Raw genomic sequence first — 24010 nt, 5'->3', positions numbered from 1 at the left:
TAAACTAAATGCTCAGGCCTTGGACTAAAGTTTAATATTTGATGTGATTATATTACTGGGATTTAAGATTTCAATTGTTTTACAAAGGCTTATGGGTTTTGTAAATGCATTTAGTTCTCAACAATATTAACTTTTTAGTTTAATTATATATTATTTTGCTCATTTCAAGTATTTTTAAAGAACTAATTTTGTAAAAAATAATTATCAAATTTAATTTTTTAGTCGAAATACATTGGTTGTAATACATCTATTAAACTGATGATCTCGTTTGAATTGGTTCAAGCTAGTAAAAGATTGCTTTGTTAATAAAATTTAAAATTTTGAATTGTCACATCAAAAGTGCGAATGTACTTTTTTGCTTTCAAATTGAGTTGCACGTTTCAAGATTTTCATTGGCATCTAATCAGAATCTTTTTAATTCTAACCACTCTAACAAAAAAATTTACCTATAAATATATATTATATTAGTGGTAGAATAATTAAATAGTCCAAAGTAGACTTGGTAAAAATCAGTGCTAAAAGTGTAGGATTTTAACTTGATTAAAATAATAATCCTACTGCCGGAGATTTTTTAACATTTTTAGCTTTTTATTAAGTCTGGTCATATAAGTTTTAGTTTAAGATAAAAGTTAGATGTAAAAGTAAATATAGCTAAATAGAGCAAGTTGAAGCGATCTAATAGTAACTATTTCAGTTTTGTTTATAACAAGACGTAATAAAGTTTTAAAACAAAAAAAAATAAAAACTACTTTATTATTACAAATTTTCATTCAAGAATAAATACTAATAAAAATTGTAAATTACTTTAGCTTCAAGTACAAAATCATGGTTAGGTTAAGTATAATATATAAGTTATTTCGTATATTAAAGATTTAATTAGTATACAAGTTTAAATAGATAAATAAAAAGTTAAGTAGAAAACAAAGTAAGTTGATGAAAATAGCTACAAAAATAATGTTTAAATATTTGAGTTTCAAACCATGTCAATGAGAGTTAACATTTGTGCAAAAATTAAAAGTATTTTTAGATTTATAAAAAACGTTAAGCAAAAACTACATTGTATCAAAAGACTGTATTGAAAATAAAGGTTCATACTAAAAAAGATAGGATTGATTAATAGTTAATTGAGCCGTTTCTTTACAAAGCAGTGAATAAAAATATAGCACCAAATAAAAAGCGAAGGCTGTTTAAAGCTAAAAAAATATGGCAATCTGCTTAAATTAAACATTTTGCTTAGAAAAAACTAATCTCATTAAAAATATAAAAACCAAGGTCAGGAGATGTGTGCAGCACAAAAAATAAAGAAAAATATTAAAAAAAATTAATTTAATTTAAAACACTTGTAGAAATTTATAAAAAAACTTTCAATAAAAAACAAAGAATAACTTTTACAGAATGGCTTTTTACTATTATATTGCAAAGACTAATTGAGATTTTTCAAACACAGGTTATGAATATTACATTGTAGAACAATATAAATGTGTTATATAAGCATAGTTTAGTTGAATAAATTACATGAATATTTAAAACTATTAAAACTTTAAAACTTGATCAAATAATAACCAGATCTGATAGCAAACAAATATAATCGAAATGTTACTAAAATAGATTAAAAACAAAAGATTGAAATTAATTCTCATAAAAAAAATTGCATATTTTGTTATAACTTTTGTGCAAGAAAGGATCTTATTAGAAAAATATTATAACAATAATTTCAATATATCGTAAAATATCAGTTCATCGTAGAAAAAATAAAAGTAAGAACATACAAAATAAATACTAACACATGATAACTTTTATGCATTATAAATGTGACATTAAACTTTGTATTGTCATTAAATAAATATTTTACCAAATTAAATGACTAAGCTTACATTTAGATCTTCATAATTTAGTTTATTAAAACTTTTGTTCAAGTAGATCAAAAATAAACTGAATTTAACACTGATTTTAACAAACAAAAAAACTTATGAGAAGATATACGTACTTTAAAGTCATCACAATGCACAAACTTTTTTTTATGTTTTGCTTGATACCAACTTACTACCATCACAAAAAATAATAAAATCAACACTCCATCATCACATTCACTCGACCCCATGATTTTTAATACAATATTAAATTAAATTTTTCAATCAATTTACAATACTCAATGGTTTTGTTTAATGTTTTTTGGTTGATAGATGAAGAAGATTTGTCAGTTTGTTGTTTGATTAATTGTTTTGTAATAGCAAGTTGATTATATTTTAAACCAAGTTTATTTCATCTTCATTTCCTGCAACCATCGCATCGTACAACACACCAGCCTGCAAATTTTATTGTTTTGTCATTAATTTACATTTATAATATTAATCAAACATTTACAACTAACTTACCAGCAGTTGTATAATAATAAATGCAGTTAAACAATATATTACTATTTTATGTCATATTTCCATACTTACCTGCTCCTTACTCGATAACATCTCGCTCCACGCTCCAATGCACCGCTGGTACTGAATATTTTCAAGTGTGACGTCACAACCGCGTTTGTGGTACACGTGATGCAGATCCGAATCCACCGACGCCAACACTTCTATTGTGACGTCACTGATGAACTTCTTGTACAGGTCCACGTCCTCAACACCCCATCCCTTGATGTCCAGTCTAAAAATTATTATTATAAATAAAAAAAAACAATAAAAATAATTAGAATAATTTAAATTTTATTATTTTTTGCAGTCAAATTAAAAAAAAGGAAAACAAAAGGAGACTTTTTACAGTTTAAAGAGCTAATAAAATAATTATAAATACAATACAATGTTGTGATATTTTGATCTCAAGTTTTTACTTTATATAAAATAGTGATTATAACAAACTACTTGTGTTTAAGATAACTATGTGATTAAAAGAATGCAAAAAATAAAGTCTTTACTAGATTTTTTATTCTCTCAAGTCTTTACTAGATATATAAATAATAGAAAATAAGTAAAGATAGTTAAAAAGACCCGTAAAATTCAACACTCTAGTGTAGAAATAGCAAAATAGGGGTGTGCAACTATCTAAGCATAGATAGACCCACAAAGATTTTAAACAAGTCCAAAATGTGACAAATGTTTTTGTTTCTGCAATAAATCTTCTACTAAACCTAAACAGTAGTTTTGTACTAAATTGGTTTCATTATAAACTAGGTACTTAAATTTAAACACTTAATAGCAGTTGAAAATTACACTTTGATATCTCTACGTGCATTATTGTAGGTATAACAATTAAAGCATTTAAGTCAATCATGTGGTAAAATTTAAAATATAAAGTAAAATGCTTTAATCATTTTCTCAAAAAATATTAGCGAAAAGTTAAACTTGTCACATTGTTACACAAAAATTTATAATAATTTGAAATTACTTAAAAATAAAACAATTAAATTGTACCTTTGTTATTAAGACTTAAGAAAAGAGCAAATTTTAAATATATTAAGATGTACTTTATTATAATATGCATTTTACCTAATGTTTACTTTGATTTTTAACAAGTCAACTGTTTGAAAACAGCTATATGAATCATGGTTTTATATATTCAATGAAGGGGTTATTTAATAAACAAATTTTATACTTTAGTTTATATTTATTATTTAAACTATATACTTATTACCATTTTTAATTCTTTTTTATATTTCTTAATCATAGTTAGTATAACTAAATGAAAACACTTAAATAAAAAACTAAAAATATTGCAGATTAATCTATTTTTAGAACTACTATAAAAATTACATACTATTATTAAATTTCCATTTCTTAATTAAGTATGAAGCTCATTAAATTAAGTATTCACCATTTTATACTTGATTAAATAACTGTTAAACTTTAACTTAGTATGATTTTATAACAAAATAACTTTCAGAAGAAAGTTAGTATAACGTGCTCATAAGTACTAAAAAAAATTAATTTAAAAGGTAATCTAGTGTTCCAATTATTAATAATTTTATTTACTATAACTAAAACAATGCAAACATTGTAATCGTTTTAAATAATAATTGAATAACACTCAATGAAATTATGCCAGTAAAGCAAAATTAGCACAGAGCAATTTCGACCAACTTAAATCCTCCAATTTTCAGATAATCGTCCCTGTACATTCCGACGATACCGAAGGCGTAGTGCATCCAGAACCCGGTTTGCTTGTTAACTTGCCATTTGTCGCTCACCAAGCCAGCGAGTGAAAAGTCCATTTTGGCCGCCTCACTCATTATATCAGGGTCGTACTGCGGTGTATTAGAATTAATTAGTGACATTATAATAACTGATTACGCAATAAATCTAATTAGTATAATTTAACAAAATAAAAAACAACAAACTTTGATTGAAAAACTTTTACTTATAACAATATTACTTACCAGATTAGCTAAAAACAAAACGTAAACTTTTTAAAAACAAAAATTTACTTAAAATAAATAACTTTTTTTTAAACTATCAGTGGCTTTATAAGTCTATACATTGCCTTAATAAAAAAGTTATTAATTTTTTAAATTAAAAGTTGAACCTAAAACATATAACTTTTAAATAAATTCTGAAATTTATTTTTTCAATCAGACACAGTTTTTTTAAATAACTAACTATTTGCAACACTAGCAAAGTAAGTATGTTCACAACAATAAACATTTTTAATAAAAATACAACAATATATAAGAAAAGTATTCTTTAACTTCATAAATTCATTTTAAAACTTTATAAATTGAGTTTTCAAATAAAAACTTTTTAGTTGCTAATTTTTATCTACATTTAACGACTCTATCAGTTTTATCGAAAATGTTATAATTTAATTATCATGTTGTAGAGTTTCTATATATTTGCACTATATTAAATTTCATTGGGTAAGATTGAAAAATACTATGAACTTTCATATGATAATTATCTAAAAACCCATGTAAGTAAACTTATTTGTGTAAGTTAACGAAACCAATCAAAAATATTCTTTATAGATGTTGTTTATATTCTGTTGGTAAAAACTTATTTGGAATAAAAAGCTTATTAAAAACTTATAGTTTAAATAGTTTAAGGCTTTAAGAACTAATTTAAATTATTAAGAAAAAGCTGCAAACAATCGTTTCAAAAAACTTTTATAAATTAAATAAACAAAAAAACAATATATTACTTGTGAGAATGATACGGGGTAGAAAACTCTTTTATTTTTAATTGTATTTTGTCGAACTCTCTGTAAAAATTCCCACGTTATTTTCATGTCTACATCCATTACTAGCACTATTTCGTCTTCGCTTGACTGTAAAAGTACATAAGTATTTGAATTTTAATGATTTTACAAAACTACTTAACAAGGTTCTTATTATATTATAAATGGAGAAAACCTAACACCTATATTTTAAAAATATTTTTTTGAATATAAAGGTTTCACTATAAATTAAAACGAAAAGCTATTAAAAATGGATCAAAAAAGAATGAAATCTCTGAAGACAAACAATAATTCTCTAAGATAAAAACTTTACACTGAAAGACTTAACTTTATCGCCTATCAACAGCTATAGATTAATTACAAGACAAAAAATATTTTAAAAGTGGAAGTCATATATTTTTATTGGAAGTAAAACATCATTTGCAAGTTTAAAACTATTACGTGTTTCACTGTAACAATATCTTATCAGAAAAATCAATTACAATTTTCTAAAAAAAAATTTCGAAATATAGGAATTAGATTTTTTTGTCATAAATGTAACAGACACATTACTTTACACAGAGTAGGCACTGAGTTTGGTTTAAGCAAAAAGACACTTTACACTTCGAGCTTGATGCTCTGTGCCTTGTTAAAAGTAAACCTTTCTCTGATGCATAAATAACCAAAACAATTGTCCGAAACATATCTTTGTAAATATTAAAATGTATAAACTTATGTTTGTTTTATATATTTTGCTTTGCATTTTATGTAAAGAACAGTTACAAAACAAACACAAAACTTTTAATACAAACCTTCAATATAGCTTCGTGCAAATCGGCTCCCTTGTTGTAAAACTCCCTCTTAGTGACCATGGTTGTGACGTCACAGTTCTCGTTGTCACGCTCGAACGACTTCACCATGGCAACCGTCTCCTCTGCATCTTTCCGCTGCTGCTCGCTTGCTCCCTCCACCGTCGCCACCACTATTGTCATCCTCACTGAGTGTTTGTGACGTAACAGATGGGGGATGACGTCACGCTTGTAGCGCTGGAGAAAATCCACGAAGCGTTGCGTCACCTAGTAAGGAGAAAATAAATAATTTAATACAAGTTTGATATGTTTAATTTCATCATTATCATTATAATAAAGGCTGCAAAAAAGTCATCACCTAACCTAAATGAAAATAAAAACTTAAATTAGTAGTTGAATTAATTATTCTTTTTTAACTCTTTAATAAAAAATATTTTTATAGCAAAATTTGGAGCTCGAGATTTCACGGACTATAGAAAAAATATTTTAGAGGCATATGACTGGCAGAGATGTAAATGAAGATGACCGCAGCCCTGTTGCACAAAAACATTAACAGGGGTGAAACTGTTATTCATTTTAATTATCTACAAGTAATTAAACAAGTTTAGAACTCATTTGACAGTCCATAGTCGAAGCTGTTCAACAATTATTTAGTTGGCGACAATGATTTGTGATATGATAATCAACAATGAAAGACAAGTTTTGGAAAGCACTTGGAAAAGGTAGAAACCATCAGAGTCACCTTGTGTTTCCTGCAAGACAGAAACAACAAAAAATATTCATCAGCATGGCTACAGCAGTATTTTCCTGACTGCAATGGTTGTTCAATTCACCTAAGATGAACCGCGCATACTTTGGTCTGTAAAATACTGAATGTATGCTAACAAATCCCAATGACCTAACACCAACAATAAGAGGACTTTGCCTGTCGAATCTGGTACCGACTGAATGTATGTTTGAGTTGTCTACTTTAAATTAATTGCCTAAGTTTTGTACCAATAGTCTTAAAAAGATTAGAAAATATTTTAACTTTTGTGATTTGTGCCTACATGTATATAGGGTTGTGGCATAGATGGACAAATTAATATTGAACTAAAAGTTTACTTTGTAAAAACTTAAAGAACAAGTCTAAAAAACTATAAGATATAAAGTTGGTATTAACAATGTATGTACTAAAAGACAGACCTGTTATTCTAATAATTTGAAACTTTTCATTTAACAAGTTTTGTTTTAATAAACTACTTTAAAAAAATAAATACTAAATTTATTACATTATATGTGCTTAAAGTTATGACAAATTATTAATGATAAGTTTTATCATAGAGAACTTAAAATTTTGCTATAATTTTAACAATATTGCAATTTAATGAGATATTGTGATTTTGAAACATACGTTTTTTTTATTTTCTTAGTTACCTGTATTTTTAAAGCATTTAATTACGTTATTCAATAGTTTTAAAAAAATATCAAACCAAAAGTTCAAAAGCTTTATAAAAAATTGTAAACAACAGTTATTCAAAAATATATCATAAATAGTAAAAATTAATACTTATTCTAAACAATTTTTATATTTTAACCTCCGTAAATTATTATGTTACATTAAAAATAACAAACTTTTTAAAGAAATTAAAACAAATTTTACAGTTAAATAAAAACCAAATAAACTGTATAAACCTTGGACAGTGACATTACAATATTGATTGGTTTCAAATTTTTTCCATCATATTTTATAGATATCAGTTGAGGTGTTCCAACTGAATATTTTCTTTCAATTTGTAAGGATACTTGATTGTCTTTGTTTGAATTACTCTGTAGAGTTACAATTTGAATTGCTCAGTCAAGTTATACAAATTAAACAGAATGATTTTATTTAAAGAGAACGCAGGCAAGATCAGTTTGTTTTACAAAAGAAAGTTTGAAATATACATTTTATTAACTTCATTTTACTATCAGCAAAAGAATAAAATTAAATCAAAGTTTGTTTTCTGAGTCAATAACATAAATTACACCACCAAATTGGAAAAAAATATCAGAAAAATATTTAAAATAAATTAGAAGAAAAGAGCTGAATAATAGTTTTTTTAGGTTATAAAATAATTACAAACTAGTTACTACGCAATTACAAAACTTTACCTGGTATACAACTATGTATTTAATACCAGCAAATGGATCTTGATAGCGGAACATTTCAGCCATTTTATAATCATTTATTGATTTTTCTTTTAACACTGAAAATAAAACTAATTATAAAAACTGCAATAACTTTATAATCATATATCAATTTAGCATTCAAAAGTAAAAATTAAGTTAATTGAAAACATTTCAACAATTTTACAATGGATATTTTAAATATTAAAAATATTAAATATTTAAAGTTGGTACTTACTATTTGCACACATTCAAACTATAATACTTTGGTCGTTAGCCCAATTAGTTGACATTTTAAAAACTTTTAATTTCTTGATTAGTTTATACAGACTATTTGTTTTAGAAATATCCCAATACGAAATATTAAATAATTCTTAAACTTTATTAACATTTTTTAAATAATATTAAAAAGCCAATTTTTATTTACTTATCTTATAAAGAATAAAGTAGTTTTTTTTTTCGCACCTAGTTTATATAAACATTAAAAAATCACTAACAAGTATAAAAAGTTTACAACGGTTTATACTTAAAACTTTCAAGTAAGTTAAGTTTTTGTAAAGAAAAAATATTTGACCACCTCCTTGACCTTGATCTATCAAACAATGTAAATTCAGGGTTCGTGCGTGATTTTTTTTTCATTTAGCCTGACTGAGCCCAATTTAGCCTGACATTTTTTACAAGTAAGGAAAATCCCCTTTGGAAGTCATTATAGGTATTGGGGGTCTTAATTAGTACTATTGTAGTCTACGACTTAAACCAGCTTTATCTCAAAAATGTTTTGAGCTTTAAAAATCTGCAAAAAGCAACTCATAGCTCAATTACAACTCAATAAAATAACACTAAATTGTGAAAAGAGGATTGACCCCCCCCCCCCCCTATGCCCTTAACATATCAAGTTCAGTGATCAGTTTAAAAATAAGTGTTATATCTAATATATTACTAGTGTAAAAATTTAATATATATAACTAAACACAATTGTTCAATTTAACTAAGCACTAAGTAAATACATTATAACCAAAAGATTTATAATAAAACAAAGTGCATTGTCGTGTTTTATTAAAATTTAAATGAAACGCTTACACCAGTATTAGAATTCAAACAAACAGCTAAGTCGTTGAACTAAACTGTAATGTTTTAACTGTATTTTATTTATGAACTTTCATTATTATGACGTATATGACCTACTTAAAACAAAATAATAAAGATCCTTAATTTTTTTAAGGGATTAAACAAAAGGTTTTAAGCATTTATTTTTACAAATACTGACTGATTTTGTCTTTAATAACTAAATCTTTATTTAGAAATAAGTTCACATCTCAATAAGATCTTGAAAATTTCTCAGTTTTTTTTAATCAAAAATTTTCAAGCATTAGAACTGAGAAAAACTGAGATTCTCAAAATTTTAAATAAAAAAACTGATTTAGCCTGACGCGCACGAACCCTGTAAATTATTAGAGGAACAAGTGATAATTTAACGAAATTGACATACAGTCAAATACAAAAACTTTTTACAAAACTGACCATATGTTAACTTCCTTAAATTTTCACTTGTTATTGTAAAAAGTTCCAGTTTATATTGTTTATTGTTTTATAAAAAACGATTATTTATTTTTAACTTTTTAGGTTTTTTTTCATAAGCAGCCTTATATACTCTTTAATTTAAAATCTCAATCCCAAAAAAAAAAAAACTGGTTGCTTAGAGATGATCAGATAGGATAAAAAGTGACACACAGGAATCATAGCTAAACTATATTTTCAAAACTTATTTTTTTAAAGCCAACAAGGAACTGTAATGATATAAGTTTATAACTATTTGCTGATATGAAATGTACTTTTAATCAAACAAGAAAAAATTCTAAATTATATTATGAGAAATACAAATTTAAACAACAAAATATATGTTTTAATGTTATGGAACAAAAATATAAGGTATTAAAAAAATAACACATATAAATATAAACCATATTAAGAAAACAAACTTAAATTTTGTAAATCTCTAAATAACTTGTAAAAAAGCATTTACTAAGGTTTTTAAATAAAACAGTTATTAATCTTACAACGGTAAAAAGTACTACTATTTAAGAAAACTTATCAATACAGTAACTTCTCGCTTATTTACGCACATTGTGTCCACAGAAAAAGTGCGTAAAGATATGAGAGATCGTAAAGAAACGAGAGGTACCAAATATACTCACTATAATGGCTGTTTTTTAATATTGCTTCTAGTTAAAAGCAGACTGGGCACTTTCCCACTTTTAACTATTTGTTTACTTTATTTATAAATATGAAAACAACAGATAAAACTATACATATATTAAAAAAAGGATTTGAATTTCTATAAAATAATAATACAAGTAGAAATAATTTTACTATTTTAATAATAAGTAGAAATTATCTTTATCTTTATTTACATGTGACATTTATATTCTATTCTACTTAGCAAATTCAATTTATAATTAAGCATTTCTTTACAATTATAAAATGGTGTTTATTAATATATAGGGCAAGACTGCTGTATTATTTCTTTGTGTTTTAAACTCTCATTATTTCATTATACTTTCATTTTTAAACACAGTCATGTTTATTTCAGAATTTTGATTTAATCTCTTATTGTTAACAAAATTTCTGATATACTGAGGTATAACTAAATGTTTATCAATTAGTCAAGGAACATAAATTTACAAAGTCTAAAGATATAGAGAGGTGTGTTAGCATTGAAAAACATATTTTAATTTAAAAATATACATTAAACTTAATTTGTGTAATGTAAAAAAAAAAAATTTTATTTACTGAATTTTATAGAATTCTGAAATGCGTAACTAAACGAGAGTGCGTAACATCACAAGTGCGTAAAGATCCGAGAGGTTACTGTAACTTATCTTAAACTTATTGTTTTTACATACAGCACAATCAGTTTTTATTAGCACCATTGTTCTTTTAAAAGACTGAGACTGGAAAGTTAGAGAGAAGAAGAGCTGTAAGAAGTTATAAACTTTTTAAAACTAGAACACAACCACAAACGTATTGTGTAAAAAAATTATAAACTACTATTTTGTTAACACTAACAACATTGAAGTTCTTCATTAAAACTGTGCTCAATATGAACACCATATATTTAAAAGCTTTATAATATTTTTACTAAACTTAAAAATTTTAAATCCAGATAACAACACAATTCAAACAATATTTTTACAAATATTTTTACTTCCACTTTTGCTTTTTTTTAACTTTTCACTTATGTTATACAGGGTTGCCACAGTTTTTGGCAAATATTCTCCAATAGATTTTTTTATTTTCACTTTTTTTTCCTTTTTTGAAACTTTTATATTAGGCTACATTAGCAATATTATAAACCATGCAATCAATACTTGCTAACGGATGCAAATTAACAAAATATCAAAACAATTCAAAAATATTCAATAATAAATCAAAACTTTGCAATCAGTTTTTGTTTATTCTTGCAATCCTACTTTCAATATTTATATATTATCAAATAAAACAAATATATTATAAACCTTGCAGTCCATACTTGTTAACTTCTTCAACTTCGAGTCTCCACATCCCGTTAAGACCGATCCTCGGATCTTGATTTATCATCTCGTACAAGTGCTTCTGCGTGAAGTACTTCCATCTGTTCACCTCCTGCGATGCTACTCCTGTTGGTTTGTATGCTGATGATCTGTGTGAGTCATTGTTATTTTCTTATAATATCAAGTATGTAAGTTTTTTTAGTAGTAATATTTATTGAGAAATCAGTCATACAACAAAAGCTGTATAAATATCTTCACTTAGATGCAGTTTGGTTTTAAGCAAGTTTTAAGGGCATAAGGGGTGGGGGCTTTATTTTTAAAGTCTATATTGGCTTTTATATTAAAGCTATAAGTATAAGCTACAAGTCAGCTTTTTTTAGGTAACAAACAAATTAATTCACATTCAAAACACAGTCACTTTTATATAATTTTCTGATACAAACATATTGAACGCAGTTTTTTCACTTTAAATTTACTTTAAATTTTTTGAATTTAGTAAAAATCTGCAATCTTCTTTTCCTTCATTTTTAAGCTATTGACTCAAAATTTTTATGGAGGTTTCCTTGGATTATAAGAAAAAATAATTATGCTGTTAACATATAATGCATTTTACAAAATGTCATTTTCAAAATTTTTCTTTTTATAAATGACTAGTTTGTGTTGTCTTTTAATTTTAGTGGAAATTTACATTCATTTACAGTAAACTATAGTTTTGTGTTTCTTAGAATACATTTGCATTATTGTATGTATCAAAAGTATCAAGTATCTTTGAACTTTAAGGTGTGTATACGTTTTTGTGTGCACAATAGGCTTAGTACAAAATAATATATGTATAAAATGCATAAAAGTACATAAATCAGTGATTATAGAAAAATTACAAAGTGTGACCAAGTATATGCATCAAGGTTTTTTTCATGATCACCCACTTAGCTGAAATTAAAAACTCACTAGCTCCATTTTTATTAGATATTGCCCACTTAATAATTAATTACCAGTTTACTTCTTTATTTTCTTACTAGTTATTGCAATATTGCTCGTTATAATTAATAAACTTAAACGTTAACTTTTATATATATATTTGTTAAAAATGAGTTTTTAAAAGTTTAAAGCAAAATTAAAATTGTTTATTTTTAAGAAATTCTATGTGCAATGTAAAAAAAAACTTACAAACACAACTGTTTACAGTTGCTTGCCTTAGAAAAACACTGATTAAAAGATAGTTTCAAAAAAAAAATGTACAAAAAATATAAATCAGGGCTTCCCAGATTCATTTTAATAATAACCAAGGTGTAACTTTAAACAATAGACTAAGTGTAAAAATTTAAGAAGTTTGGGTCAAAGCTAAACAAATTAGTTGATCTTGAGTGAAATGCTTTTATATCTTTTTAGTTTGAAATTTTTATAAGGAGCTTATTGTTCACAAAATTTGATCCCTTTCTAAAAAAATTTTCTTTTTTTTTTTGGAGCAGTAAAAAAATGATAGTAAAAACAATACTTTACAAACTTTTTATTAAAAAGGGGACATTTATATGTTAAAAAAAAATTTTTATACATAAATATTAAACATAAGTACATTTATAAACTAGCACTTGTTAAAATTTGAAACCAAAAGTAGTTATAGAACAAAAGAAACATATTTTATAGTAAAATGTTAGCATTATAATAAACCTTTTTACTGGGTTGCCACTTTTTGAGTCAGAAAAACTGCACTGAGTCACCAAAAACTGTCCTATAACTATTCCGATTCATCCTGAGTTTTTTTCATAGCTTAAAAAAGTTTACCAAATTTTAAAAAATAGTAAAAAACAAGTTCTTTAATAAATTTGGTTATAAAACTAAATTGTTTAAACTAACTAAACCAGATTTCATTCAAAATCAAGAAAAAAATCTGTCTTGAGATTATCAAAAAAGATTTTCAATAAAAAAAGAAAACTATTTTGAGTCAGCCTGAGTTTAAGTATAAAATTCAAAATATATTAAGTTATCCTAAGACTTCTTGAGTCATTGTAAGGTTTTTAAAAACTTTAAAAAATCCTGAGTTATCCTAAGATGTCCTGAATCATAGTAAGGTTTTCAAAAACTTATAAATATTCTGAGTTATCCGGTGTGTGTTGCAACCCTACTTATATTAAAAAAGTAACTGATTACAAATTTGTATAGGTTGTTCACTGTTTTACAAATCATACTACTTAAAAAGCAAGTTACCTGAATGAACTTGATTGGATGTCATCATGAAGTTTGTTATTTTGAAAAACAGGACATGATATATTGCAGCTCTTATTTTCGCCAAGTATACCTTTTAAATTATTATAAATTCACTATACATTAAAATTAAACTTAAAAATAGTTAAGCATCAGTCTACAAATGGTAACTAAATAAAAAAATTAAATTAAAATGTAAGTTAAAATTTTCTGAAAAATCACAGTACATCAATATTTTTCTTTAGTAAATATTTATTTATTCTTTTATTAAAACAGAATAAAACATATATAAAACTAACAAACAAAAATATCAAATATTTATAGGTAAAAAACACAAACTAACCATTTGTTTCACTAAAAAAAAGTTTCTGGAATGTTAAGTATCCAATTAATATTAAAAACAAATCAGCTCCAGTGTAAAAAATTTTCCTTATGGTTAAAAAAGACATGATTCTGTAAAAACGAAAAGTTATAAAATTAATAACAACTTTTAATTTGAAACAAAAGAAATAACCTTTTAAAATATTGAATATGTTGTGTTTAATTTTCAACTACTTTTTTTAGAAAGCTTGTAGTTAAAGACATTATAAATGAGGCATTTTACTTGATGACCATAAGACAGGGTTCCCACTAAAATTTTAAAATAAAATTATAGGGAAATCTATAAAATATAGCAAATTTATAGGGCAGTTATCAAACAAATTTTACTATATAGATAATGTTAATGAACAACTATATTAAGCTACTATTCGTACTGTTCATTACTTATTTTTAATATCAATTTATATTCTAATGTTACTATACTTTTATCATCAAAGTTATCTAGTAAACGCTTATTATAGAATAGAGTTTGAGGTTATGGTTAACTTTAGATTAGCACCAATATCAAGCTTAAACTATAATAAATTTAATGTCTCATTTAATCATTAGGCGTTTGATTTTTCACAGTATTTATTTCTATTTTAAATATCTCATAGCATACAATGAAAGCTATATACCAGGGTTTCCCAAAGTGGGCTAGGAGGTCACAATTCGAAACTTAAACTAGATATTCTGGAATCAATGATGAACAACAAAAAAACTAGGTCTTAGGTGTTTTTACTGGTAGGTTTGAATCTTACATTGGATATTCTGAACTTGATGATGAAGAGCTAAAAAGTCTTAGGTGTTTAAAATGGTAGTTTTTTGAATTATGTTGCTGGAATTAAGGCAATAGCTTTTCCTTATTTCCAAGAAAAAAGACCAAAATATTTCCCAAAGTGGGCCAACTGGCCCTACAAAGAGGCCATGAGGTCATAATTGGCAGAATAAAAAAAACAAATTAATAATCCATTCATTAATATATGATTATTATTTTAATTAATTTTTATTCAGACAATTTACAATTTTCATTAAAATTCCCCCAATTAGAATATTTTTTTTACAATTTTTATAACAGGGCTAGAAAGTTTCATCCATCTTTCACCAACAAAAAAACTAATTCGAAATCTAACATGAAAAATATGTTTAATTACAAAAAGATAGTTAAGATCGTTTGCTATCTTTTTATAGAATGATAAAATAAAAGATCTAATTTACTCAAAATATGTATAAAAATTAAAATACAGGAAGTGAAAGGATTTATTATCTGTTTTGTAGAGGTTTTAGAGAGTTTTCAAATTTTGTTCAAAATTCTATACAATATTTAAAGTTGCTATTAGTTTTGAAAATTTCTTTTCGGTTGTCTCTTTTACTTCTGTCTGGGTTTCGGAATGTTCAACTTTTATTGTCTCTTATTAAATAAAAAAGAATTACTTAAGGTCAAAAATTGCACTTAGCGGTTTAAAAATACTTAAAAGGTTTTTTAAGTATTGTTACTTTAAGTGTGTAAATAAATAAATTTCACGTTTCATTATTTTAATTTATCTTTTACATGTGACCCAAATTTAATTTTCATTATGAAAGATTTATCTTTTTTGACGACAATATTTTGCATACTTGCTTAGTCAGCATCATTTAGCATTTAGGGCAGGGATCGGCAGTTCAAAAAAAGGAACGTTTTTTATGTGCCTTAAGAAAATTATTTAACGATTTTTTTTTTTGGACAAAAAAAAATTAGGCAACAGATTATGTTATAATAGTAACATTAAAACTTTTTTTTTGTTTTTTAAGAATATTAATAAATGCAACTAGTTGAAAAAAATATTAATGTGGCCCGTGGGCCGCATTTTGCCGACCCCTTTAAGGGATTAAAATAAAAAAATGGTCACTTTTGATCACAAACCTTTACTCTAGTGCAAAAATAACCCTTTGTGCTAAATCATCTTCTTAGTGCACATTTGACCCGTCTAGTGTTGCCACAGGTCATACTAAAAAATTTTCTGACTAACCTACAATAATCTTTAAAATAATAACATGAGGTTTTAAACCATAGTTTTTCAGTATTTTTTATATCTTTTTTTTATGAGTTCGTTTTTATTTATTTTTGCTAAATAATATATTTAAATTGTTTAAATTTTTTTTCAGAATTATCATAACCACTGATAATACATTATAATTTGACACAACATAGAAACATTGTATTGTTTGGAATAGTCAGTGAAAATAAAGTACATTCTGTCTCCTTATTGATGCTTAAATTGAAAACTATCTATTGTTTAATTTGCAAACTACAATGTAAAAATTAGTATATTAGACTTTAAACAAAAAATATTTTTCATGCTTGAAACTAAATTTGAAACGATGCAGCTTGGGGATCTTTCCTCAAAAAATAATCAAAATTATAATTAAAAGTATTCCTCGGTAAATAATATGTTCAAACTCTAAATTAAACAGTTAAAAATTAATGTTGCTTTTTTATTTCATGATTGTCACATTTAAGGAACAAAGTAGCAGAGGCGTTTTTTGACTGACTTTCTATTTTTTGTGCGAAGCCTGAATAAAACTAAATTGGATAAAAAGTTTTATTATTTTATTGGTAAATTGTATAATCTACCCCTAAAAACTTATTTTAATTTCAGTCCGGCCATAAGTAGCTCTTATGAGTCGGTAAGTAGCTTATGACTTATGAGTAGCTCTAATAGAATAACTGGTCCGCTAATTACAAAGACCTCTCGACCCCTGCCTTAAACTTACAAACTAACAAAATTTTAATAAAATTAGTAATTAAGTAAAGACCCTTCATAAAATTACATGAATTTAAAAGCACAATTCATTATCTTACGAACTTTAATACTTATGTTAAAAAAAAACAGTTTTTTTTACGTTTAAACTTGGCAACCTCTTTCGTTCAAAACTACATTGTAACGTTAGGTTAAACCTTAATACTGATGTGTAGTTTTTTAATCCAAAAAATATAAGAAAGTTTTTAAACTTTTTATTTAGCTTTTGAAAATATTTGTATGTAGTTTACAAAAGCTTTAATTAATGTTTTTATAACGTTCACTGAACTAAGAGCAATTGTATAACATAAAATACGCTAACATAAAAGAATAAATCATAAAATTATGTTTGAAAGTTGTAAATTTTACTTTTTCAAACAACTTTGTTTGATTTATTAGAATGTTCCAATTTTATTTGTTGTCATACCAATCAATGATCAGTTGCTGGCGATTGTAGATACCAAGCCAGTTCAAAACTTTAAAAAATGTTTTGAAATATTTTTTTATTGAAAATCGAAGTAATCTGGAAATTAATTAAGCAATCATATTAGTAAAATTTGAAGTATGTAAAATGTTAGTAAAGATTATAACAAAATTACGTACAGTCCTTGTTTTATAAGTTTTTAAAGTATGGATAACTTATTATTAAAACAAAGCTGTGTTAGGATGATAGTGCTTTTGTTAATCATTTCTTTAGTTTTAACGAAGTAAGAAAAAAACAATAGTTTGTGTATTAACAAAAATATTTATAAGTAAATAACAATATAGCAAAGTCTAATCAAACATTGTAAAACTCAAATTTATTGTGATGCACAAATAAAATAAAAAAGTACAATTTAAAACAAGTTCTTATTTATTTTTTAAAACGCGTTTTTCAAAGAGTTTATCTGACGTGTTACTTGCTAGAAAATTAATTGAGTTTAAATAAAAAACTCTTACATTGTTTATAAGCGTTAAAATAAACTTTAAAACTAGAAGTACACTAACAAAATTGTAATTTAAATTACAATATGAATTTTGACTTACATATCAACAATTTATTAAACCTGGTGTTACCGTTATTTCTTAAAATAAACTTTAAAAGATTCTAAATATTAAGTTGTATCAAAGTAAACAGCTTAGAAATGTTTTTATCAAAACTATCAACGATTTTTCATCTTCAAAATTGTCGTTGCAATTCGTTTACTAAACATATGATGGCGTTATACAACAAGTTAATACAAAGTCAGTTTGGGAATTAAAGTGAATTTGTTTGCGTTGTTCGCCGTTGCCATACAAGGTTCAGTTGTCCACTCCTCCCTGTCCACGTTGTAGCACGAGTACATTGAACGACCTGTTTGAAACACGAGAAATTTGTTGCCCACAGGTACAACTCCACAAATGTGCGCGTGCAGGGAAAACTGAAAATTGATCGCCACAAACTTTTTGCAAGTTGAATCGTAAACCTCAAAATTCTGAACATAACTTTCTACTGCAAACAGTTTATTCTTTACAGCCACTAAATAATGAAAAGATCTTCCTTTTGTCATGCTTGGCAAGCTTGACCATTCATCAGCTACATGGTCGTACGACTCAACCGTGTTTAAACCTTCCATATGAGGAGCGATTAATTTATTCAATCCCCCGCACACAACAATCCTTCCTTCAAATGCCGCGCAGGCCGCACTTGATCTCGCTACCTTCATGCTTGCTGCGTCTCCCCACGTGCAGTTGTTTGTATCAAAGTACCTACAAGCTGCTGTTACTTCAAGTTGCATGCGACCACCAATGAAATAAATTTTGTCAATGAAGCCACAGACGCAAAAAGCTCGACATTTTTCGAAAATTTCTCTACAATCTCCTACAACTTCTAAATGGTCCGCAGCTACTGAGTATTTTTTGATCATTCCTCTATTAATTGAATCACTACATAAGTAAACGTGTCCTTTCAAGTAAACGGCTAATAGACCAACAAGTCGAAGTTCGCGATTTTTTGTAAGTGAATGAAGTTTTCTACATGTTGTTAAATTTCTACTATTAACTTTGTTTACAAATCTTACGTAACCATCGCCATAATAGTCCATAAGACGTTTACTTTGACCACAATGTAAAATATCAAAATTGTCTCCGTTGCAATATCGGGTGCAACTCTTTCCATTTGTTGATTTATCATTTTGCGTGTTCATTTTACTCTTTTTAAAGGCTTCATTCATTATATCTTGGTATTCTGCAACATTTTTAAACGATGAATTATAGTGTAAAATATGTTTTAAAGCATGTCTAGACAGTAAAGGTAAGCGAACTGTCATTAAGAGATCTTTTGAGTGTTTTTTTCTTTCATTAAGCTTGTATCTTATCCAAGCATCTGCAAAATTAAAAACCTCGATTTCTGAAAATATGTGAATAAAAGAGCTTGAAAGAATTTTCTTCACTAAATCAATATCTAACTCTAAAAAGTTGTTAGTTTCAGCAACTGTTGTAAACCAACAATTAATGTAAGCTTCTGTTTCTTTTAAAAGATCATTTAAACGGAAAAGCTTAGAGAGACGGTAGTAGGTAGCAACGTTTTGTGGAACTATTAAGGTCTTTATGTGATTGTACATTTTTGTTTCTACATTTCTATTCAGTTTTACCTGATTTAACTTCAAAACTGTAACCAGTTTGTTGACTTCGTTTAAATTCAAATCAACTGCTAGTTTGTTGACTTCGTCAGGGAAATTACCTATAAAATAAGTTAATTATTTCAAAGTTATTGTTTGTACTTTGTAAATTAATTAAATTAATTTTATTTTTCTACTAGCCATTTGAAAATACAGAATAATTTCAAATGGAAAAAGTGTTTTTAATTTTAAACTATTATAAGCAATGAAGAGTAAAAAGAACAAGTAATTGGCAGTTACAAGTTTTAATCTTAACTTTTATACAGTCTTACGAAAGGACTGAAACTTAAAATAAATTACCAGATTGTGCAACTTGGTTGAAAGTTTTCAAATTATCTTCTTTTATGCTTTTCGTAGCATTATTTTGACAAACATCCAAGAAAGTCTTTTTGCTAGCGCAAGTCGCATGTAAATCGTTTACTTTTACTGGAAAATTTTCATTTATTTTCTCACTTTTGTTTTTGTACAACTTATCCATTGCATTTATACTATTTTACTCATTAAACTTAAAACCTAAAGTAATTTCAGAAGTACGTTTTTGAACTTATTATTAAAAAAAAATGTAAAGACAGATAAACTTCTTAATTTAGTTATTAAATTTTTAATTTACAAATATCTTAAAAATTTATTACTTTATTTTTCTCTGAAATTTTTTTTATTATTGTTTAATTTTACTCCGATTATCAATGTTATTTAAACAACAAAGTATTAAAAATGTATGTCATATGTCTGGGAGGATGTTACTTTTGCACGGCGTCACTTTTGCACAGGTTGATTTTTTTTTGTTTATTAAAACTTTTTTTCTTTTTGGCTATCACTACTACCCTTAACACTCGGTTTGTAAATTTAATTTTTTACGTTTTTTTTTATAATTTAAAATTTATTTATGTTTTATATATAGCTTTTTTTTTTTTGATAAATAATTTTTAAAGTATATATTTCTTAATTACTGTTACCCATTATTTTTACTTTCAGTCGTTTTTTTTTTGTTTTTTTAACATTTATTTATTTCCATTTTATTTTGTAACCTTTTCTTTTTACCATCACTATTATCACTAACCCTTACCCTCAGTCAGTAACTTTTTTTTGTTAATTTTTCTTTTATATTTTTTAATGTTTTTTCATAACTTATATTTGACTTTTATTTATGTATTTTTTACTTTTGTGCAAAAGTGACCCGTTCCCCATTTGTCCCACTTTCAAATCTGGATAAATTAAATAAAAAAATTATTCATAGAAATAACTATGAATGGATCTCCAAAACTTAAACTTAGTCTTGTAAAAATCAAAAAGTTATTTACTTCCAGTAGTAAACAAAACAAAACTGACAGTCAGCTTAAAATACAAAAAAGTTTATTTGCTCTTGTAGGTCAAGGTTTACTTAAGAACACATTATTTAGTAAGTCAGTTTGATAGTAAGGTAGTAACAAAAAGCTTACACTAGATAATTTGGAGTTTGTATAAATCAGTAAAAGTAATTGGAGCAAAACACATACTTGAGGGCAATAACTAGTAAGGCGGCAATATCTAACCTACATTAGATACTTTAGGCCTTTAAGGTTTTGCATTAAGTAGTAAAAAGCCCGTTACATAATCTTAAATTTCTAATAGAGGGTAGGGGGATTAAATTTCTAATAAGAGCCCAATATGAAATTTTTTTTTAGGAAACTTCGTAACAGGTAATATAATAGACTTAAACAAAAAAAACTTCTAAGAAAAAATCATAATAGGTTTAAACTTATAAATCGTTTTTGGTAGTACAATTTTTAAAACTAAGCACAAATTCCAAAGTTAAACTTCTTTTTTTTTCTGCCTAATTTTCATTTTTATATTGTTTCAGTAAACCCAGGGTTGCCACAGATCAAGCTGAAAAAAATTTCTTGACTTTTTCCTGACATAAAAAAAATTATGAATTTTATGAATACAAATGTAAATTAAAACCTTTTCTAAAATACATTATCAACCATTTGAAGCTATATAAAGCTTTTAATTTTGTTTTTTACAGGTTAAAAAAACAGTTTTTTTTGCCTAGTACAACCATCTAACTTCCATTACATCACTTGATTGAACTATCTGTGTATGATTGATGTATTTGCAATTAACAGCTCTATCAGCAAAATATTTGTATTTCCTAACATATAAACACAATTTGCCTGAAATAAAAACATATTTTAGCATCTCCTAAGATAAATGTATCTAAATAAACAAAATACAACCTTTTACAACTTAAACCTTGAAACAATAATGAACATTTACAACTTAAACCATTAAATGCTAAACTTAGTGCTTAATTACAAAGAACTTAATTGTATACATAATCAAAAAATATTTTGATACTGAAATTCTACACGATAGACTTTTGTGTATATGTCAATTTCACTATGTAGTATCCTTGCCACAGGTAATCATTACTAAGAACAATACAAAAACTGCTTGTCTAAGTAGGGTAATAAGTTAATAGAAAAAATTTACAGATTCATAATGTATATTTTAATAATTTTAACAGATCAAAGCAATTAAAATTAAGTAATTTTGTAAATTTCCAGGAAAATTTAAAAATTTTAGTCTGACTTCGAAGGGTTTTTATTAATTTTCTATCATTTAAAGGCTTTGGAAAATGAAACTTTGTAAAATTGAACTGAAAAAATCTGATTTTTTTTTAACTTTATCAAATTTCCTGACTGTTTTTCAAAAATCCCCATTTTTTCCAGGATTTTGTCTTTTCTTTATTGACTTTTCCTGACTTTTTTGACCTTGTGGCAGCCCGCCCTTATCTTTGGTTTTCTTTTCCTGGACTTACTTTTTGTAGGCAGTTGTTGGACATGCTCAGTTCCAATCAGGTGTACAACCCCAAACTGTTCAATTCTAAGTATAAAATAAAAAAAATAAATACAAATAAATAAATAAAATAATTAGAAATAAATAGCGACCAAGGGTAAGGGTTATGGGTAACAGTGATAGAAAAATAAATGAAAAAGTTAAGTACAAATATAAAATTAAAATTTAGAAACAGTTTCAGGTGGGGTTTGATTAGTAGGGAATTAACTTTAGTTGCAATTGTGAGTGTACCAAAAATTTATAAAAACTGTGATAAATTGTCTTATTATAAGTTCATATCACAGAAAGCTTTTACAAATTTAAAGGTTTTAATGTAGCAAAATGTTTTTTTATGCTTACATAGGATGTGCTTAAATAATCATCCCAAATAAATACTAATCTTGAACTGTATTCTAATTACAACATTAAACTGATACAAATATGGACTTTAAAAATTTCATCTAAACTTAACCAACATAAACTATAGTAAAAAATCTTGAATACGCATATAACTTAAAACAATTTTTTAAATGATATAAAAACACAGTTTTGTGTTCTCAAAACTGTGTGTCATAGAAAGTTAATTTATTTGTTTAACTTTTTTTCTCGGATAAATGTTAAATAAAATATTGGGCAAGTAAAATTAAATATGAAGTATCACACTCACTATTGCCTAGAAAACGTTTATTGTTTCAAGTTTAGTTTAATGGATGTTTTTTAACACATTCAAAAAAACATTTCCCTGTGATATATTTAACCTATGTTTATTCAATTTGTGGTGAGGTATTTTTCATTGAAGTCTTTTCAGCATTAAAAATGCAAAATTTTAACAACTTTTTTGAATGACTTTAGATGTAAAATCTCAGTCTCAAAAATGCAAACTTATAACACCTTTTTTGTATGATTTTGAATCTAGTTCTGTATTTCATAGCTCATCATTCACAACTAAAAACAAACAACTACTAAAAAGGGTAGCTGTCAAATTTGCACGACCGTACAAAATTGCACGAGGGAAAAAAATCGCACGAGTGCACAAATTGCACGAAGACAATTTTGCACAGGTTAATTTTATTTATTTATTTTTAAACTTTTTTATTAATTTTGTTTATTGTTATTATTTTTTTAATTATTTTTTATTTTACTATCAGTTATCACTGTTGCTCCTAACCCTTCCGTCGGTATGTTTTTTTTTCTTATAGTTTCTGATTGTTCTATTGTCTTTACTATCATTTTTAACTCTAACCCTTACTCACGGTTGTTAGCTTTTTTTTTATAATAATATTTATTAGTTTAATATTTATTTTTGTTTTTACTATCACTGTTACCCCTAACCCTTACCCTCGGTCAGTAACTTTTTTTTTCTTTTAATAAATAGTTTTTTTTTTTTCTAGTTTTTTTTTTCTTCATTTTTTTACTCTCGTGCAAAATTGACCCTTGGTGCAAAATCGTCTTCGTGCAACTTTGTCGCCTCATGCAATTTTGTGCCCTTGTGAAAATTTGACTTCGTGCAAAATTGGCTTTGTGCAATTCAGTGAACTCGTGCAATTTTGTTCTCGTGCAATTTAGACCCGTTCCCACTA

General features: G+C 25.9%; 1 protein-coding gene across 1 annotated transcript; it reads right to left on the bottom strand.

Annotated features, from left to right (window-relative positions):
- Window positions 1-1819: 1819 nt before the first annotated feature.
- On the bottom strand, window positions 1820-14283 carry LOC145838306 (chondroitin sulfate synthase 3-like). The gene is made up of 10 exons (XM_082945876.1): window positions 14178-14283; window positions 13838-13928; window positions 11618-11781; window positions 8088-8182; window positions 7629-7763; window positions 5958-6221; window positions 5131-5256; window positions 4077-4240; window positions 2445-2646; window positions 1820-2306 (listed from the first exon to the last, which is right to left on the bottom strand). Exons 1-10 carry the CDS (start codon window positions 14281-14283, stop codon window positions 2247-2249), a joined length of 1407 nt encoding a protein of 468 aa, XP_082802002.1. The 3' UTR covers window positions 1820-2246.
- Window positions 14284-24010: the final 9727 nt, after the last annotated feature.

Source organism: Thalia democratica, chromosome 6 (assembly GCF_965202585.1).
Source record: "Thalia democratica chromosome 6, ktThaDemo2.hap1.1, whole genome shotgun sequence".
Lineage (NCBI taxonomy): Eukaryota > Metazoa > Chordata > Thaliacea > Salpida > Salpidae > Thalia > Thalia democratica.
This window is presented reverse-complemented; position numbering and strand designations above follow the sequence as displayed.